Genomic DNA, 18,200 nt, shown 5'->3' with positions numbered 1-18,200 from the left:
GCTCTGTGACTTTGGCCACCTTACTTAACCTCTCTGTTCTCCATTCTCCTTCTCTGTGAAACATGAATAATAATCCAATTTCATAGCGTTGCTGTGAGGATAGAATGCTCTTGGAACAGTTCTTGGCATGTAGGAAACACTGCCTGGGTGTTTGCTATTATTAGCGGTACTTAGTAAAACTTAAAAAATGGTATCTATCAAGGAACCCAGGAGCCAAGGCCTTAGACCAAGTATTTGCTGTGACAGGAAATGGCACTGGTTGGATCTGAGAGCCATTTCTGAGGTGGCATTGAGCAGATCTGGCCCTAGAGAGGGAACAAGAAAGGAAGGTGCAGGTGATCCTGAGGTTGCCAGGCTGAAGTCACTGAGTGATGGGGTACGTTAGGGCTCGGATTCCAGAATCAATATAAAGATGCAAAATCAGAATGCTCAGCCCATCCCCCACCCCAAAGCACAGCTTCTCCAGAGATGATTCAGTGCCTTTATGGTGTTAGTTTCATCTATTTCCCAGTTGTGTGTTTATCACGCTACATGAAGAATGAGGTGTACATCCTAACTTTATTCATGGAAATTATGAGCCCTGTGCACCACGCATGCATTGCAGGTAATCTCCGGAGACTTGAGCCTGTCTCGTGTAATTAACCTGCTGTTTCAAAATCCCTATTTACAAGGGAACTAATTTTACATTGACACCTCATCTCTGAGAACTTTCTCCAGTACAGGCTTGACACTGGCAACGAAGAACATTTTTAAAATAGTCTCTTTCGCAGAGGGAGCCCCTTTGCAGGAGGTTTTCTGTTTCATTTGTACGTTTTCTGGAACCAAGAATTAATTTGACTTGTAAACGGTTTAGTGCTAATTATCTCCTCCCCGTGACTGCTGACACAATGCAGTCATTGCATTAGAATCATGTAACGCAGAACTGATTCGAGCTGCTGCAGAGAATTTGCCAAGCCTCCAAATGTGCAATGTCGGAACTTTAACAGGGTTCAGAAGACGATTAAAAGAAACAGTCTGGGGGCACCTGGGTGGCTCAGTGGGTTAAAGCCTCTGCCTTCAGCTCAGGTCATGATCCCGGAGTTCTGGGCTCAAGCCCCGCATTGGGCTCTCTGCTCAGCAGGAGCCTGCTTCCCCCTCTCTCTCTCTGCCTCCCTCTCTGCCTACTTGTGATCTCTGTCTGTCAAATAAATAAATTTTTAAAAAAAGAAAAGAAAAGAAAAAAAGAAACAGTCTGTCCTGCCCAGGACCCAGCATTTTCGTACACTTTCCTTCTGCCAATCTAGACAACAACCAGGTGATGGCCCTTGGGCAGCTTGCTGTGTGAATCAGCCCAACCTTGATGCATTCTGGGGCTCAATGCACGATGCGGCAGAACCCCCTAAATACACGTTCATGATGACCGGGGCAGAAAGGGCAATGCCTTACAAATGTCTTAGATTCAGGCATCTGAAAGTCTGACTTTTTTAAATTGTGTCCTACATGTTCACATATCGGGAGCTGGTTTTTATATGTAGCAGCTTTTATTTCATTTTGCCTTGAAGATTTTGCTCTGTCCTTAGGGAAATCAGAATTGTCCTTGCTTTGTGAAAAGTTGCACAAGTGCACCAGTGGGCAAACAGAATTATATAAGAAAATCGCATTCCAAGGGGGAAAAAAAGATGTAGATAGGTAAACACTCGAGAATGTATAAGATGCATGCTTTTTTTCTTACTTGCTTTCTGTACACATAAATATCACCTTAGTGTGTTAAGCTTTTCTTTTCTCCTTCTGGGACCTGAGCCCTGATTTATTTCTCCCCAGTATAACATTGGTCTTTACCTAAGCTCAGGAGAGTTTTTAAGACCTGCTTTCATGAAGCCTCATAGTACTGATAAAGATGTTACAGTATTATGGGACTAAGAATGAGTAAAAAAAAGATGATGAAGGCGATTGTGATTTTAGATTTTTCTTGAAAAATAAGAGAAAGTGCTAAAAATATCTCCTTTCCATTAAATGTGGATCTTAAAGATGGCATTAAAAAAAAAAAGTCAGGGGCACCTGGGTGGCTCAGTGGGTTAAGCCTCTGCCTTCAGCTCAGGTCATGATCCCTGGGTCCTGGGATCGAGTCTCACATCAAGCTCTCTGCTTAGCGGGGAGCCTGCTTCACCCCTCTCTCTCTGCCTGCCTTTCTGCCTGCTTATGTTCTCTCTCTCTGTCAAATAAATAAATAAAATCTTTTTTTTAAAAAGGCAGCAGTTAGTATGGGTTTTTCTTGTTCTTTGGTTTTGGAGCTCCTTTGGGAGGCTTCATAATAAATTTTGGTCAAAAATGTTAGCTCAGGGGCAACTAGGTGGCTCAGTGGGTTAAAGCCTCTGCCTTCAGCTCAGGTCATGATCCCAGGGTCCTGGGAACGAGCCCCTCATCAGGCTCTCTGCTACGCGGGGAGTCTGCTTCCTCCTCTCTCTCTCCCTACTTCTCCGCCTATTTGTGATCTCTTTCTCTGTCACATAAATAAATAAAATCTTTTAAAAAAAAAATGTTAGCTCAGATAGGGATTTCCAAGATTATTGAAGAAGATGGCACCTAGAATCCCCATGATGTCTTCCTAAAATATTGCCCCAAGTTAGCAAACGTTTATGTTCTCAGCCGCAGTGAGGTTTAACCGAGGGTTGAGAACCTCGAACATTCCCGTTATTCAAAGAGCAGGTATCTTTTCTCAGTGACTAAGGTGTAACAACCAGGTTCACCATTGTGAAAGTTTAAGAATAGCCAAGGGTCGCATTTCCCCCATTGATGAGATTATTCAACCTCTTGGAACAGGAAGGAGGCATAATAAGAGGATTCTGGCTTCTGAGAAATGCAGGCTTTGGGGGAAAGTGGGATGTGTCTGTGTGCCTGATGCTGTCAGAGCATGGGGCAGGGCTTGGGGGAGATGCAAAGACCCAACCGTGAAAGGAAAAGGACATCCAAAGATTCCCCATCCAGCTGGACTTTGTAAGCCCCACGCCATGTTGGAATTACGATTGCCTCAGGAAAGAAACTCATGAGTATCAGAGAAAACCCAGTACAAACTATTTTTTTAGAAAGTAGAAATTATAGTGTCTTACCTAACAGACCTTAGTGCAGGAGTTCATTCCATTTCTGGAAGAAAGAACACTTTTTTTCAAACCTAGACATATATTTATCTAAGGAAAAGTTGAGATCCAGTTTATGTATCTGGTGACCTGAACAGTAATTACAAACTGCTTAAGATGCACCCAAAGGCCTTTCAAACACATTTTAAAATGAAATTAAGATCAGACTTGAGTTTCTGACTTAATTTGAATATTGACAAAGAATTATATATTCACTGAGAATCTTACTATTTATAACACCATTTGTCATTGTGCTTTCTGAAAGAGTTTGAAGAACGTCTATTAATCATGCACATAAAGTACATTAAAGGTTGACTATTAATAAAAGGGAAAAAACTCTATTACCTCCCTGGAAAAAAAAAAAAAAAACACTGACATTAATATTACTGTTCCTATGAGTAATTCTATTCCATTCGATAGTAAAATGATGGGAATGATTTTTGAATTATTTTTATGATTCTCCAGTAGCTTTTATGTTGACAAATCTTTTATGATTTGTATCAGCAAGATTTACGAAACCCATGGAAATGATACAAAAAAACAATTTATAACAGCAGTACAGAAAGCAATCCGTCTTGTCCGTAGGTTGCACCTAGGAATTATTTGGGCAAAACGCAAAGTGAAGAAAAGCAATTGCATTCCACCAGACTCTTGAGATGCCATTTTATATTGCAATGAAATGGTTTCTTGGCTCTCAGAGAACTTGGTCTTCCAGACAGCTCCATCACTCACAGCAAGATCCTTTGAAAACTTGATTTCAATTCAAAGTCATGTAGAAGCAGATTATGGTTTTTTTCTGGTTGCTGTTGCTGAGTGAAACCTTATCTTGTTTTTAATATGCTAAATTCTTGATGTTTGGGTTGGGTTTTCTTTTTTTAATTTTTCCCTCTATATGTTAAACAAACCATATGATGGTATTATAAGGGGAGCGAATTATTTCCTGCCACTAGGAGGGCAAAGATTTATTACTTATTTTTTTAAGATTTTATTTATTTATTTCACAGAGATCACAAGTCAAACAGAGATTACAAGTAGGCAGAGAGACAGAAAGAAAGGGAGAAGCGGGCTCCCTGCCAAGCAGAGAGCCCAATATGGGGCTCAATCCCAGGACCCTGGGATCATGACCTGAGCCAAAGGCAGAGGCTTTAACCCAGGTGCCCCAAAATTTATCACCTTTTAAAAAAATTTGTTTGCTACTTAAATGTTAGCCCTGTTGGTTCAGGATGTCCACACAAAAGGCAGTGTAAATGTCTCAGATGGTGCATCTTTCCAAAAAGGAGATGCTTTTGACTTACCTCTTTTTGACTTATCTCCTTGGAAAAAGTGATAGAAACAGAAGATAAAAAACAGAGTGGAGGGGCGCCTGGTTGGCTCAGTGGGTTAAAGCCTCTGCCTTTGGCTCAGGTCATGATCCCAGGGTCCTGGGATGGAGCCCCACATTGGGCTCTCTGCTCAGCGGGGAGCCTGCTTCCCTTCCTCTCTCTGCCTGCCTCTCTGCCTGCTTGTGATCTCTGTCAAATAAATAAATAAAATCTTTTAAAAATAATAAAATAATTTTTAAAAAACAGAGTGGAGATAATGAGGTATATTGTTAAGTATGTATATATATATATATATGCATAAATATGTATGCGTGTGTGTGTATATATATATATATATATATAAATGCACAGACACTGAGAAACCAAGATAACAAAAGTAAAAGACTTTTTTAAAGACTCAAAGAATTACTGAAAAGGTGATTTCAAAATAAATTACAGCAAGTGAACACAACGATTTATTTCAAAGCCAAAAAACCTATTGAAAAAATGAGACATTGTTAAAAGATAAATATTCATATTGTCAGTGTGTGTAAGTCTGCTTGGACTACCATAACAAAATGCCATAGACTGGGTGGTTAAAACCACAGAAGTTTATTTTCTCACAGTTCTGGAGGCTCTAAGTCCAAGATCAAGGTTCTAGCCAATTCACTTTCCTGGAGAGGACTTTCTTCCAGGCTTACAGATGGCTGCCTTCTCTCCATGGCCTCCTATGGCCTTTCTTGTACACATAATGCAGGGTGGGGGGCACCCTCTGATGTCTCTTCTTACAAAAACATTCATGCTATCAGGCTCAGAGACCCACTTCTTTGACCTTATGTAACTTTAAGTAATTCCTTCAAAGTCCCATGTGCAAATACAGTCACACTAAGGTTAGGGCCTCAATGTATGAATTTTGGAGGGACCCAAACATTCGGTCCATTATTTATTGTCAGTAAGGACTCATCTTAAGAGTGGAGTAAACAGTTTATTCCAAATGCAGCTCTCTGGTCTTCCATCATTGAGATCTAACAGCTTTTCTTCTTCCACACTGTCCTGTTTTTATTCCCCTTTCAAAGAAGAATCTAGCAAATGGCAAATGAGGTCTCCGTCAGCCATAGAACCCTCAGCTGACCCGTCCCAGAACTCTGAGTTTGCTTTCAAAATGAATCACAACGCACCTTCCTTGACAAATCCTGAACTATGGCTCTGGTTTCCCCCAAATTTATATTTTCTTGTGTCACTTGGAGATTTTGAGTACAGATTTTTGGGTCTGTGAGACCAAAATGATCCACAACCCAGTAATGGATATTTTCATAGGTCGATCTTTTTCATATGCGATGTTCTATTTCTGTAATAGATATAATGAAGGCTACTGGTATGTTGACCCCACTAACCGAATGATTAATTTAGGAAAAATAGAGAAGCGAATCACTTACCATCTGTCCCTGAGTCAGCCAGTATTTATGGGTGGGAGTTGGTCATAAATTTCTATTGCTCTTTCTACTTCTATTTAAGCCACCTAGACTACTGCATTTTGGTATGTCAGACCAAACAGGTTAATACACTAACCATATGGATATTTATCTTTGAAGTATCTCATTCTTTAAATTTGTTTGTTTGTTTGTTTGTTTTGTTTTGTTTTGTTTTGGGGGTTAGAGAGGCAGAGGGTGAGGGAGAGAGAGAATCTCAAGCAGACTCCACGCTGAGCACAGAGCCCGAGGCACGACTCAGCCTGAGATCATGACCCAAGCCAAAATCAAGAGCTGGTTGCTTAACCAACAGAGCCACCCAGACACCTCTAAATATCTCCTTTTTGAATAGATTTCCTTTGTAAAGCACTGGTGTGATTTGCTCTTACAAAATAGAGAGCGCTCTCTAGAACATTGCTTGGGAGGGACCTTTTACTTGCCAAATAGTTGTTGATTTCAGAGACTTTCACTGTATTAAAATGTGACTGTACATTTTTGGCAACTTTACCTTTGAGAGTTCCAACTCTGCTATTGTTTTTAGCTCTGCACAAAACACAGAATCAAGGTGTCACAATATTTTGAGTCTTGCCATCTGCTTGGAAGCTTTGTTTCTGATAGAAAGTCTACTTACAGCCTACCTACTAAAAGAAAATAGCATTTTCTCCATAGAGCTGTGGAATTTTCCCTTTCATCCTACTTATAAAGGCCTTCTACTTAGTCATGTTACCTAAAAGGAAAATAAATTAGTTTGTTGACATCACCATAGTCAATGAATACTCAGTAAATGTTCGATGAATGCATAGATGGAGGAACAAAAATTTTTACAGTTTCTACTTTTATGTCAATTAATTGAATTACAGGATTTTATTGCTGGAAGTATCATAATTCGCTTAGTCAGGCTTCTTTCTCCTAGATGTCTTGGAAGAAATTATTTTCCTAAACACTCAGTAACTGTTGATTATTATTTTTTATGTTCACTATGTGCCCAACACCATTTTAAGGAACCTCCATGAACTATCTCAGTTAATTTTATAACAGCAGTCATGTTGTAAAAGACTGTTCTGGAGCAGAAGATTTATCTATAAATCCCTTCTCCAACAATTGCTTCATTAGGTACAGTGCTTTCAAGATTCTTTCTCTCTCTCTTTCTCTCTCTCTCTCTCTCTCAGAGCCCCCCCACACACAGACACACAGACACACACACACACACACACACACACATACTCTCTGTACAGTGTGTGTGTGAGTATGTGGTGCATATTCTTCCCCTGAGGTTTTACAGGCCTTTTGAACACTGAATCCTGGAGTCTGGAAATAACCTGCCTCCTATTTCAGTCCTTGCCAAAATCAGCCTCAAGAAAGTTTATTATTGTAAAGGGCTTAATCCATCCTCTCCGGTGGCCCCTAGGCATTCATTTGAGAAGTAGCTAGGGCAAGATGATCCACAGTGATGGGAATCTGGGGTGGCATCAGGCCATGAAGAGCACATCAAATCTCCAGCCCTCATGTTGGCCCTTGCTGTAGCTTGGCTGTCACGTCTCCCTCCCACCGCCATCACGTGAAGCCTGGGCAACATTTCAGTCCTTTTTCCTTGGACAGAGATACTAAAGAACAAGTCTTTCTTCTTCACGTGTGTTGGAAGGTCTGCCCTCCACTGATATCACATCTCATTTTTAAATGTATACCTGGCACCTTGGAGACCGGACCCACAGAAATAGAGGCCCCTCCTATCCACTTACCCCCAGATCTGCTCTTCGTTTCCCTTCAAAGCTGCCCTGGATATTACAACAAGAATGCCATGGCACGAATAGCTTAGAAACAACAGAAACATATTTCTCGCAGTTCTAGAGGCTGAGAAGTCCAAGATCAAGTGGCAGGTGATGGAATCTGCTTCCGGGTTCATAAATGGCCATTTTGTTTACTGTGTCTTCACATGGCGGAAGCGGGAAGCAAGCTCCCTGGAGGCTCTTTTGTAAGAACACTCTTATAATCACCTCCCAAAGGCCCCACCCCCAGACTCCATCACACAGGGGAGTAGGACCTCAACGTGAATTTCAGAGGGACACAAACATTCAGTCTGCAGTGGACTCGGAGAGAAGGAAAAGAATGCAACTAGAAACAGAGGTTTCTGATCACCTTTTCTTAGCAATGTGGGCCATCCAAACCACCAGAAATTAGTTTTAGGCTCAAGAAAATTAGGCACAATTATGTCAATTAAATGCTTGCTGCTGCCGATAGCTAATATTTTGCGTTGAATAGGTCAAATTTGTTACAAATAAAGCTGGTATAACTGGGCATAAAGCACATTTATTTTTATATTTGACATACCTATTCTTTAGGAGTAAGGAAGGGAGGCAGTGTGAAATGGGGAAAGAGCCTTGAGCTGGAAGTAAAGAGGTAACTCGGACCTAGCCTCCAACCGTGACCTCTCTTCAGCATACCACTTCATCAAATGGGGTGGCGGAGGGGCTGGTCTCGATGGACTGGAGTCCTTTAACCCTGAAATTCAGGACTCCTTCTCTTGGAACCTAAAGCTCCTAGCCTAACTGATCTCAGAGGGCTTGGATTGCAGCTTGTCTCTTGTGATCTAATGGTGTCCACACAATGAACGAATAACCCAACTTCATGGTCAAGAAGGTGGCCCCACAGTAGAGCATTGCAGGGGAGAAGGAAGTTCTGCCTCGCTAGGACATGGATTTTAAGGGCTGCTGGGGCCTAAAATGCAGTGAGGGGTACCAGGACCAGGTGCCTTACAGATGACACATAGTATATGTCCTTTGGCTGTTCCAGCATTTCCACCCGTTTGCCCAAGATTACACAGCTCGTTAGTCCCAGAGGTGAGCTTCATGGCAGAAGGGAAGAGGTCTAACATGCATCGATCCCCAGGTCTCTACCGGGCACTGTGCCTCCTGGAGTTGCAGGAGAGTTACCATCCTCAGTCTGTAGATGAACGCCTCCCCGTCGTCTAGACAATACGCATTCTATTAGCCCCTTTTTGAAAACCTTGCTGGGAGTGCGGTTATTTCAATATTCTTGATGCGCCCACCCAGTCTCACGTCTTGAGCTGAATGATGTTTTTCTTTTTTTTCTTTTTTTTTTTAAATTTTTTTTTAAGATTTTATTTATTTATTTAACAGAGAGAGATCACAAGTAGATAGAGAGGCAGGCAGAGAGAGAGGAGGAAGCAGGCTCCCTGCTGAGCAGAGACCCCCCCCCCATGCGGGACTCGATCCCAGGACCCCGAGATCATGACCTGAGCCGAAGGCAGCGGCTTAACACACTGAGCCACCCAGGCACCCCTGAGTGATGTTTTTCTGAATCTGTATTCCCACCCTCGGTCCCTCTCTCTGAGCCCGTAGGCGATTCCTAGCCCGCGTCACAGTCTTTTGGTGAGCTTCGCCCTGTCTGGTCATTCAAGTGTGCATCTGTGCAGCCGAACAACAGGGAGGTAGAAACCTATTTGCTTTTCCCAGATACAAACGACAGAAGGAGCAACAACAGCAAATGTGTTATGGACATTCTCTTTAAGAAAAATCACAAACCACTTGAAAATCTTGACCTTCACCCCACTTAACCATGGCCCAGTGCTTTAGAGTAATGAGTTCTGTTTTTCGTGGCCTTTTAAGCGCGGCCCTGTTATTCCCTCCAGCATCACGGCACATGGAAGGGGCTCCCTGGTGAGAAGGAAGAGCACTCCCGAGAGCCGAAGGATGTCGTCCTTTTTTAGGGGAGAGAAGGGTGAGACGTTCACTTCCAACCCGAATCAAACCCCAACCGGGGGGCGCCTGGGTGGCTCAGTGGGTTAAGCCTCTGCCTTCAGCTCAGGTCATGATCTCAGGGTCCTGGGATCGAGCCCCGCATCGGGCTCTCCCCGCATCGGGCTCTCTGCTCAGCAGGGAGCCTGCTTTCTCCTCTCTCTCTCTGCCTGCCTGTCTGCCTACTTGTGATTTCTGTCTGTCAAATAAATAAATAAAATCTTAAAAAAAAAAAAAAAAAAAAAAACCACAACCGGGCTGAAATCTGGGCAGATCCAGGTGATTCTCAGAGATTGCTCCTTGCCACCTGGAGATAAGATGTTATCAGCAATCAGTAACACTGAGCTTGAAGATGGCCTACCTTCAAATGCCTCTCGAGTTTTCATTTTAATTCTCTAATAGAAGAGATTGCATTAAAATGGGCTCCCCTTCACGTTGAAGTCTTGCACCATGCCCTTCACAGACAAGAATAAGAAATTGGGTTGCTAGAGCATATCATGCTTAGCGAAATAAGTCAAGCGGAGAAAGACAACTATCATATGATCTCCCTGATATGAGGAAGTGGTGATGCAACATGGAGGCTTAAGTGGGTACGAGAAGAATAAATGAGAGAAGATGGGATTAGGAGGGAGACAAACCATAAGTGACTCTTAATCTCACAAAACAAACTGAGGGTTGCTGGGGGGAGGGGGTTTGGGAGAAGGGGGTGGGATTATGGACATTGGGGAGGGTATGTGTTTTGGTGAGTGCTTTGAAGTGTGTAAACCTGGTGATTCACAGACCTGTACCCCTGGGGATAAAAATATATGTTTATAAAAAAAATAAAAAAATTATATTAAAAAAAAAAAAGAAATTGGGTTGCTCCCAGGAAATATTTTTCCAGCTGGAGAAGCAGCCTCTGGACTGGTGGATCCAGCTCAGGCCCCACTGCTGGAAACCTGATGCCTCTTCTAGGGCAAACCGTCCCTACCAGGCACAAGTAGAAATAGTATAAGGTATACACACAAAGAAGCTAAAAAGATTCCCATGAGGGGTGCCTGGGTGGCTCAGTCAGTTAAGCATCTGCCTTCCGCTCAGGTCATGATCCCCAGGTCCTGGGATCGAGCCCCACATCGGGCTCCTTGCTAAGCAGGGTCTGCTTCGCCTTCTCCCCTCTCCCTCTCTGATCTCTCTCACTCTCTCAAATAAATAAAATCAATCAATGAAATAAGACGATTCTCATCGTAGTAGGCCACAAATGGACAGGCTATGGCTCTCCTCCCGTTCATGAGATAAATAAAAAATAACTTGTTGGTATCAGAGACCTCCTGTTCTCTTCTGTCTTCCCATGGCCAGACCTCCAGGGTCCAGGCTTCAGTCTTGATAAATGAATCCTAGAAGGTGATTGTGCAGTTGTCGCTTAGGGTAACACTCTCTCTTTCTCTCTCTCTCTCTCTCCCTCACACACACACGTGCGCACACACATACATGTGCACGCACATCCACACCCAGTTATGCAAATAATTCCATTCAGCCACTGAGAGTTCTCGTTGTGAGTCTGCCCTACCTCATTCTACAAAGATTCAAGGCTGCTTGTAAAAATACTTCTGAGGAAAAAGGATAAAATGAAGAATTTTGAGAAAATTCAACACAAGATGTAAAGGAAAAGGAAAGAGTGGGACTGGAGGAAGTGAAACAGACCCCAGGGCTGTGATCGGTGGGTGGAGGCTACAAATTTGGCTCTGAAGTCCCCCGTGCAAAGCAAGAAGGAAAAATAGTGTCATTTGCCTGAGTCACAGTATTTCTAAGATTTTTCAACGTTTCTCAAAAGCAGCATGACTTTTCCTAGGACTGAGACGTGAAAGATATTTTCCTCTCTTGATTCCTCCTAAAGAGGACATTGGATTAGTCAGGATAAGGTTCCACTGGGAGCAACCAAAAACCCAAGGAACACTGGCTTGTGTAAAACAGAATTTTCCGTTTCTCCCAAGTCAGCATATGTAGCTCAGGACCAGAACAGCCCTTGCCCAGTGTCAGGAACTCTGATCCTTTTGTAGTTTTTCTCCACTGCATGGTCCAACATGACTGTTAAATCTCAAGCCAAAATGCTCCTATTCCAGCCAGCAGGAAGCAGAGATGAAGGACACACCTCCATTCTTTAAAGATACATCCCAGAGTTGCAGAGGATTTTTCTGTTGACCTCCCATTGGCCAGAACTTCATAGGGCCACACCTCATTGCAAGAGAGGCTGAAAACCGAGTCTTTATTCTGGGCCTAGATGAAAGTGGTCTTGCTAGCAACGATGCAGCTGGACAGTGTATTCGTTTGCTCAGGCTGCTCTAACAGATTACCACAGACTGAATGGTTTAAACAACAGAAGCGATTCCTCACAGTTTGGAAGCTGGAAGTCCAAGATCAAGGTGCTAGCAGCATTGTCTTCCTCTGAGGCCTCTCTCCTCGACTTGCAGATGGCTATCTTTTCACCCTGTCCTCATATGGCCTTTTCCTCTGTGCACACAAGCCCCTGATGCATCTCTGTGTATCCTAATCTTTCCTAAGAAAACCTTACAAGGACCCACCCCCATGGCCTCATTTTATCTGAAGGGCCCTCTCTCCAAATACAGCCGCATTCTGAGATATTGGGGTCAGGGTTTCAGCAGAGGAATTGGGGGAGGGCACATTTGAGTTCATAACAGGCAGAATTAGAAGTTCTTGCCACAAAAAAAAAAAAAAAGAACTCTTGCCACATGTTCTGCAAGCACCCTTCCCTGAACAGGGAGCCCAACATGGGGCTCAATTCCAGGACCCTGAAACTAGGACCTGAGCCAAAGACAGATGCTTAACCGACTGAGCCACCCAGGCAGCCATTCATTGTCTCCTCTTTTAAGTCAAAGCTTCCTTGGAACCAAGAGTTAGAACCTAGTGCCCTAGTTCACACCAAAAGACACTCAGTGATTACCCGTAGATGACGGTGGTCACTGCTCAAGAAATCACAGCAGGAGCAGAGCCTGGAAGCCAGCTCCGCTGATTTTCTAAGACCTTCTCATTTCACCACGCTGTACGGATCCCTTCGTGGTCGGACAACCAGCACACATTCTGTGGCAACTTAAAGCCATGTGTTTTCGTCTCAGAAGTTCCATATCAGAAATTAGAAAGCCCTGAAGCAGTGATTGCCAGCCCCGGTTTCACACAATTCTAGGGCTTCTACAGAGACCCCAGCAGACATCAGACTATTTCAAGCCCTTCTCTCCGAAGTCACTTGAATTTTATTCCAGATTATTTTTCATTGTTTTGTTTTCTGCAGACACCCCACAGGAGCTTTAGAGGACTAGGATGGGTTGCTACAAGGTCAAAGCCACCATGCCACAAGTCTAGGAAAAACTGAAAAATTGGTGCCCTAACCTCAGTGGCCTCTCACCGGGGTTGGGACTAATAAACACGCCAGCAGCCCCAGCTTGGGCAAAGGCACAATGTGCCCCAGACTTCGAACGGTATATTTTCTCCACTTTTCTAACCAGCTTGCAAGCTGTTGCCCATTGAACTAGAGTGTGATTGCACTTGGCAAGATGACAATGAAAATTTTCCCCAAAATATACCGATAGCCTTGCTCCCAGGACACCTCTCAAATCCACCCCAAGGTTCTGGGCTCCTGTACTCGGTAGCAGGACTCTTCCCCAAGGGGCTGTGGATTCTGCCTGGAGAGCACTGTTTGTCTGGCCTGAGACCCATCTCTTCCCCTTGCCCATTTCTGCCCTAGCAACGCCACCTCGAATGCAGCTTTTGGCAGCTGCACAATATAGCTAATTGTTTGCGCTGGACAGTAGTATGTTTAGAGTTTATGCATCTAAACAGACAATTATTTTCTTCTATTTCCTAGTGGCACTGCCTGCCTGGTGACTTTGGCAGATGGAGAAAGGAGCTAATCCGTAGGTTATAAGCAGAAGGGTTATTGATGAAATGTCACCATCTGTCGGTGTCATTAAAATGATATGAGTCATCAAGAGTTGCTTTTGTTTTTTTTTTCTCAGAGAAAGGTTAGCTCAGAGTTTAGAGGGAAGTTGCTGGATTGCAGATGGCGGTTTGAGAGGGAACTGGGGGCCGGGAGGGTCAGTCCTGGAAGGGGGAGGAGCCTCAATGAATTTGTCAGAGGAGCGGGATGAGTCTTCGAGGTGCTGGAATCCTCTGCCTGAATAAAACCACCCAGCTGGTATGAGATGAGGTACTTATTAGGAAGGATGCAATGCGTCAACTCTCCCATGATTCCTCCCCATTTCTGAGGCATCTACTGGAGCGGGGCCGGGGGTGGGGGAGAGTCATTCATTTGGGCCCAACAAGAAAGATCTTATCTGGGAGGGAGCCGTTAAAATGTGCCTGTCTCCTAAACCCTCCTTACCCTCATTACAGAGGGATTATTCATGCGGGCCAGCTGACACCCTGGGAGGCTGGCAGTCTTGGTGGGCAATGATATTCTCCTGTATCTCCTGGGGGGACGTGGTGTTGTCTCAAAGGAGGAACCAGAGACAGTATGCCCAAGCTTCCATCAGGGACGGGAGCCCTCAGGACAGGGAAAAGAAAGCAGTGGGCAGGACCATATGAATTGCATAGCAAAGGAATCGGCTTTTGGTCTTGTTGACTTTATGGACGCCCTCCCCATCAGTTTCATTGATTTCTCCTGTAACTTTTTCGTTATTTATTTTCCTCGGCTTACTTTGGATTTAATTGGCTCTCTTTTCTCTAGTTTCCTAAGAAGGAAACATAGATCGTTGATTCTTTCTTCTTTTCCAATATGGTGCCTAACAAAGGGATGGGGAGAATGAGAAATATATTTAAAGAGGATCCAATGACAAAAAAAACACTCTGCCAACTTCCTCATTCTGCCTTTTGACCTAATCCTCTTAACTCCCCCATATTTGTTGCTTATACACTCTCTTACCCACTGCCAAGGACATATGCCCAGAGAGAAAGAACCTGTGATTACCAACTTTTTTCAGTATGGCTTAAGGTTCCTTTTACATAGACATTTTTTTAATGTTAACTCTTGGGAGAGTGTGGGTGATTGTGTAAACCACTACAAATCCTTTTGGCAGTACTAGGGCTTAAGTTAGAAATAAATATTATACTGCACTGTGTCGGTCCTCACACCCAGCCCTGCGTCTGGGTGAATCCTTTTCTCCCAAGCTTCTGGCCTGAGCCTGTCCCCTCTGCCCCCTCGTGGGGAGAGGGTGTGCTGCTCTGGGACTTCAGAAGCCTCTGACCTCAGCAGGTGGTGCCAGCTGCTAGGTCAGAAGCTCTCAAGTTCACCCCGGACTCTGAGATCCTCTGCTGTTGACCCCCCACCCCCGCCAGGTTCTGTGGCTCACTCCACCCCCATACTCTTGTATCTCTGAGAATGGGACACGTGTTTGTGTAAAAAGGCTTCGGCTGGAATTAAAATGGTTTGGAATTTAACAAGATGATTGTACATGGTTAAAAACTCACAACTACACGACAATCTGTGAGCTTGATGATTCCAGGGCCAGGGAAGGAAGCTGAGTATTGTCACTGAATCGTTTCTATGGTTACTTTCCTTTGCCCACAAAGAGTCAATGCTGTCAATACATATAAATTTATTTTTAAAAATAAAAAGATACATTTTTTTAAATTTGTAATTAAAAAAAAAAATCCTTCCCAAGGATTCCTGGAATGAATCCTATAGCTTTGTCTTCAAGGAGAAGGGAAGAGGAGGAAAAGGAAAAGGTGGACATTCGAGTCTTTTGGTCTACAGATGTGGTTTCCATAAGAGTCCGTGGATCGTTGCTGTGGGCCACCCCAGCTCAACGATCCCTTCCTTTAAGGCAGAAGCTGAAGACTGTTCTGGGAGAGAAAAAGAAGTTCCTCAGTCCTCCTGGGTGCGTGTGTCTTGTCTGTCCCTGTGACAGATGGGGTTCTCATACAAGCCTAAAAGTCACATGTTGAACTGCTGGGATAACCCGAGAAAACTCCTGAGGGGGACCCGAGCGCCGCTCCCTGGCTTCGCGCTCTTGCTCTTGCACATTGTTGTCTCTTTTGTTCATTTATTCTTTCATCTCTGTCTTTCCACAACAGACCACGGAGGCGGGTGAAGATGAGGATGACCAGCCTCTCAGCCTGGCCTGGCCTTCCAACCCCCGCAAGCAAGTCACGTTCCTCATTGTGTTCCCCATTGTGTTTCCCCTCTGGATTACCTTACCTGACGTCCGCAAGCCGGTGAGTAGATCCTTGTTTAGTTGACTCCTTGGTATATAGGCATATATATATACTTGGTATATAGGCATATATATACACTTGGTATATAGGTATATATGGTATATAACAGTATACCTAGGTTGTTGCCTTTTGCCTTAAGAGGAAAAGGGGGTGACACATGAACATGTGTATGCTTATATATGTCTGAAATCTCTCTGGACAGGTGCACAATAATAGTGATGGTTCAACTTATCCGATCTATGGACAAACAAACCATCTCAAAACTTAGTGGTGCAGAAACAACAAACATTTTGTTCTGCTTATGGGTTGTGTAGATCAGGAATTCAAATAGGGCACATTGGAGTTGGCGTGTCTCTGTTCCACAACATCTCGGGGCCTCTGCTGGGAAGACTTTGAATGGCTGTGGAATGGACTTATCTGGAAGCTTCTTTACTGATGTTTCTAGGACCTGGACAGAGATGATTCAAAGGCTGGGTTTACCTGCGATGGTCTACAGGAGAGCCTACCTGTGGTTTCTCCATGCAAGTGGGGCTCCCTTGCACATGTGGCCTCAAGAGAGTCAGATATCATTGATGAGAAATCAGGGCCCCAATAATGAGCATCCCAGGAGCCCAAGGCAGAAGCTGCATGGTCTTTGATGACCTCATCTCAGAAGTCACACACAGTCATTTCCACTAGAGTGTAGTGGTCAAAGCAATCATAAGTTTGTCTTGATTAAAGGGAAGGAGACAAAAAAATCTACCTAGAATACATTGGTGTCACAGAGGTTAGGACACCCTTGATGGAAGGAGTGTCAAAGAATTGACAACCATGTTTTAAAACCACCACAGTGATTGTCTCTAAGAAGGGGAACTGAAGGTTGGAAGCAAGAGGGGAACTTGGATTTTATTTTATTAAGTATTTGTGTACATGTGTATTATTCATTCAATTCAAAACAATCATTTAAAGAAATGCAATCATGTAGTATAAATGCTTGCATATCTTCTCCATCCTGTATTGTTCTTATTACTCTAATCAACATTCTTTTCTACCATTAGTATGTACTAGGACATTGAACACAATACCATCTTATGAGCACCAAAATACAATCTAAATGGAGATCAAATCAAAACTGGGTTCTTGGACCAGTGCCCCAGAGGTAGGGGAACTAATGATAAGAAGTAGCTGTCCTTTTTATTATGGGTCTACACACATATCTCATTCAACCAAGGTTTGTACCTACTGTCCATTAGTACGTACCATGTACTTCCAAGAAGCTATATTGTGCAGCCTCAGGGAACAACTAGCATAGGTATGTGTACACACAGACACACATATACTTTATATTTCTATTCCTTACATATAATGTTATATATTATTGGCATAAGTAGAAAGAAACTTAGGCACAAAGAAGTTAACCAACTCCTGCCTGATTACTTCCTTGGGGATGGAGCGGAGATTTACACCCAGGTCTGCGTGACCACACAGCTTGGGCTCCCCCTTCCTATTTCATGATACCAGAAGGTGGAAGTCCAAGAACATTATTTCTGAGAGCATTTACAAGAGGACACCGTGGTCGCATATGGCGAAATTTAGCCCAAGTCTTAAGAGCCCCATGGTGATCCACTTTCTGTACTCGCAGAAGACAGAAGAGAAAAGAGAAATCCCGTCCCACTGGCCTGGCCTATAAATGATCCAAGCCAGTGGAGAGCCACGTCTTGTCAAGTACAGGCCAGGAAAGGACCCCCTCGTGTAAGGACTCCCAACAATAGAGGCTTCCCAGTGAAGGGGACGTGTAACAGGTGTGGCTCACTTAAAGCAACACTTCGGTTTCTTCATTCACGACACAGTTGCAGAAGATCTGCTCCATGCAAAGGCTAGGCTTCCTGGCAACCTCCAGCCGAAGAGCTGGAACGTGTTAACTTTCTTCGCGGCTCACGTCCCAGTGACATTTTGGAGATGTGCGTGCTCACATGTGCTCTCGCACATGCCTTCTCTCTCTATCTCTCTGTCCTTCCATTGTTCTGTTGTTCAGACCCGTGTTTTTGCTTAGCTCCCCGGAGGAAAATCAGAGAGACAGACCAGCTTTCCTAAATCCCTGCGGGAGGCCTGGTGCACCATGGCGCTGAGTAGACGGGGCTGATGGACGGCTGAGAGGGAGTTAGCCCACAGCCACTGGGGCGGTCAGCAAAGGGTGCAGGACTGGAAGGAAGATGCCAGTGATCGAGGCCCGGGCTTATCTCACACTGGCCGGGACCCCCAGGGCAAGGCCTGGCAGAGTGCAGATCGTCTCCGTGATCTGAACTCCCAGGACAAGGACGCTCTTAGGGGAGATCAAAGCTCTGAAACAGCCGCTCCTGGCCAGCACACAGGATTCCA

At 44.0% G+C, this 18,200-nt stretch overlaps 1 protein-coding gene and 1 long non-coding RNA gene across 4 annotated transcripts in view; both read left to right on the top strand.

Annotated features, from left to right (window-relative positions):
* The window catches only part of LOC309846456, a 644,888-nt gene that overhangs the window by 286,656 nt on the left and 340,032 nt on the right, over positions 1–18,200 (top strand). The gene's annotated exons all lie outside the window — the stretch shown is intronic.
* The window catches only part of SLC24A2 (solute carrier family 24 member 2), a 248,050-nt gene that overhangs the window by 201,133 nt on the left and 28,717 nt on the right, over positions 1–18,200 (top strand). For both annotated transcript variants that reach the window (XM_082695359.1, XM_082695358.1), the window contains one exon: positions 15,702–15,842. In XM_082695359.1, coding sequence (XP_082551485.1) covers positions 15,702–15,842 — 141 coding nt within the window. The remainder of the gene's footprint in view (positions 1–15,701; positions 15,843–18,200) is intronic.

Source organism: Mustela nivalis (genome assembly GCF_964662115.1).
Source record: "Mustela nivalis genome assembly, chromosome: 13".
NCBI classification, from domain to species: Eukaryota; Metazoa; Chordata; class Mammalia; order Carnivora; family Mustelidae; genus Mustela; species Mustela nivalis.
The sequence above is the reverse complement of the archived record's forward strand: the minus strand, read 5'-3'. Positions and strand labels throughout refer to the sequence as shown.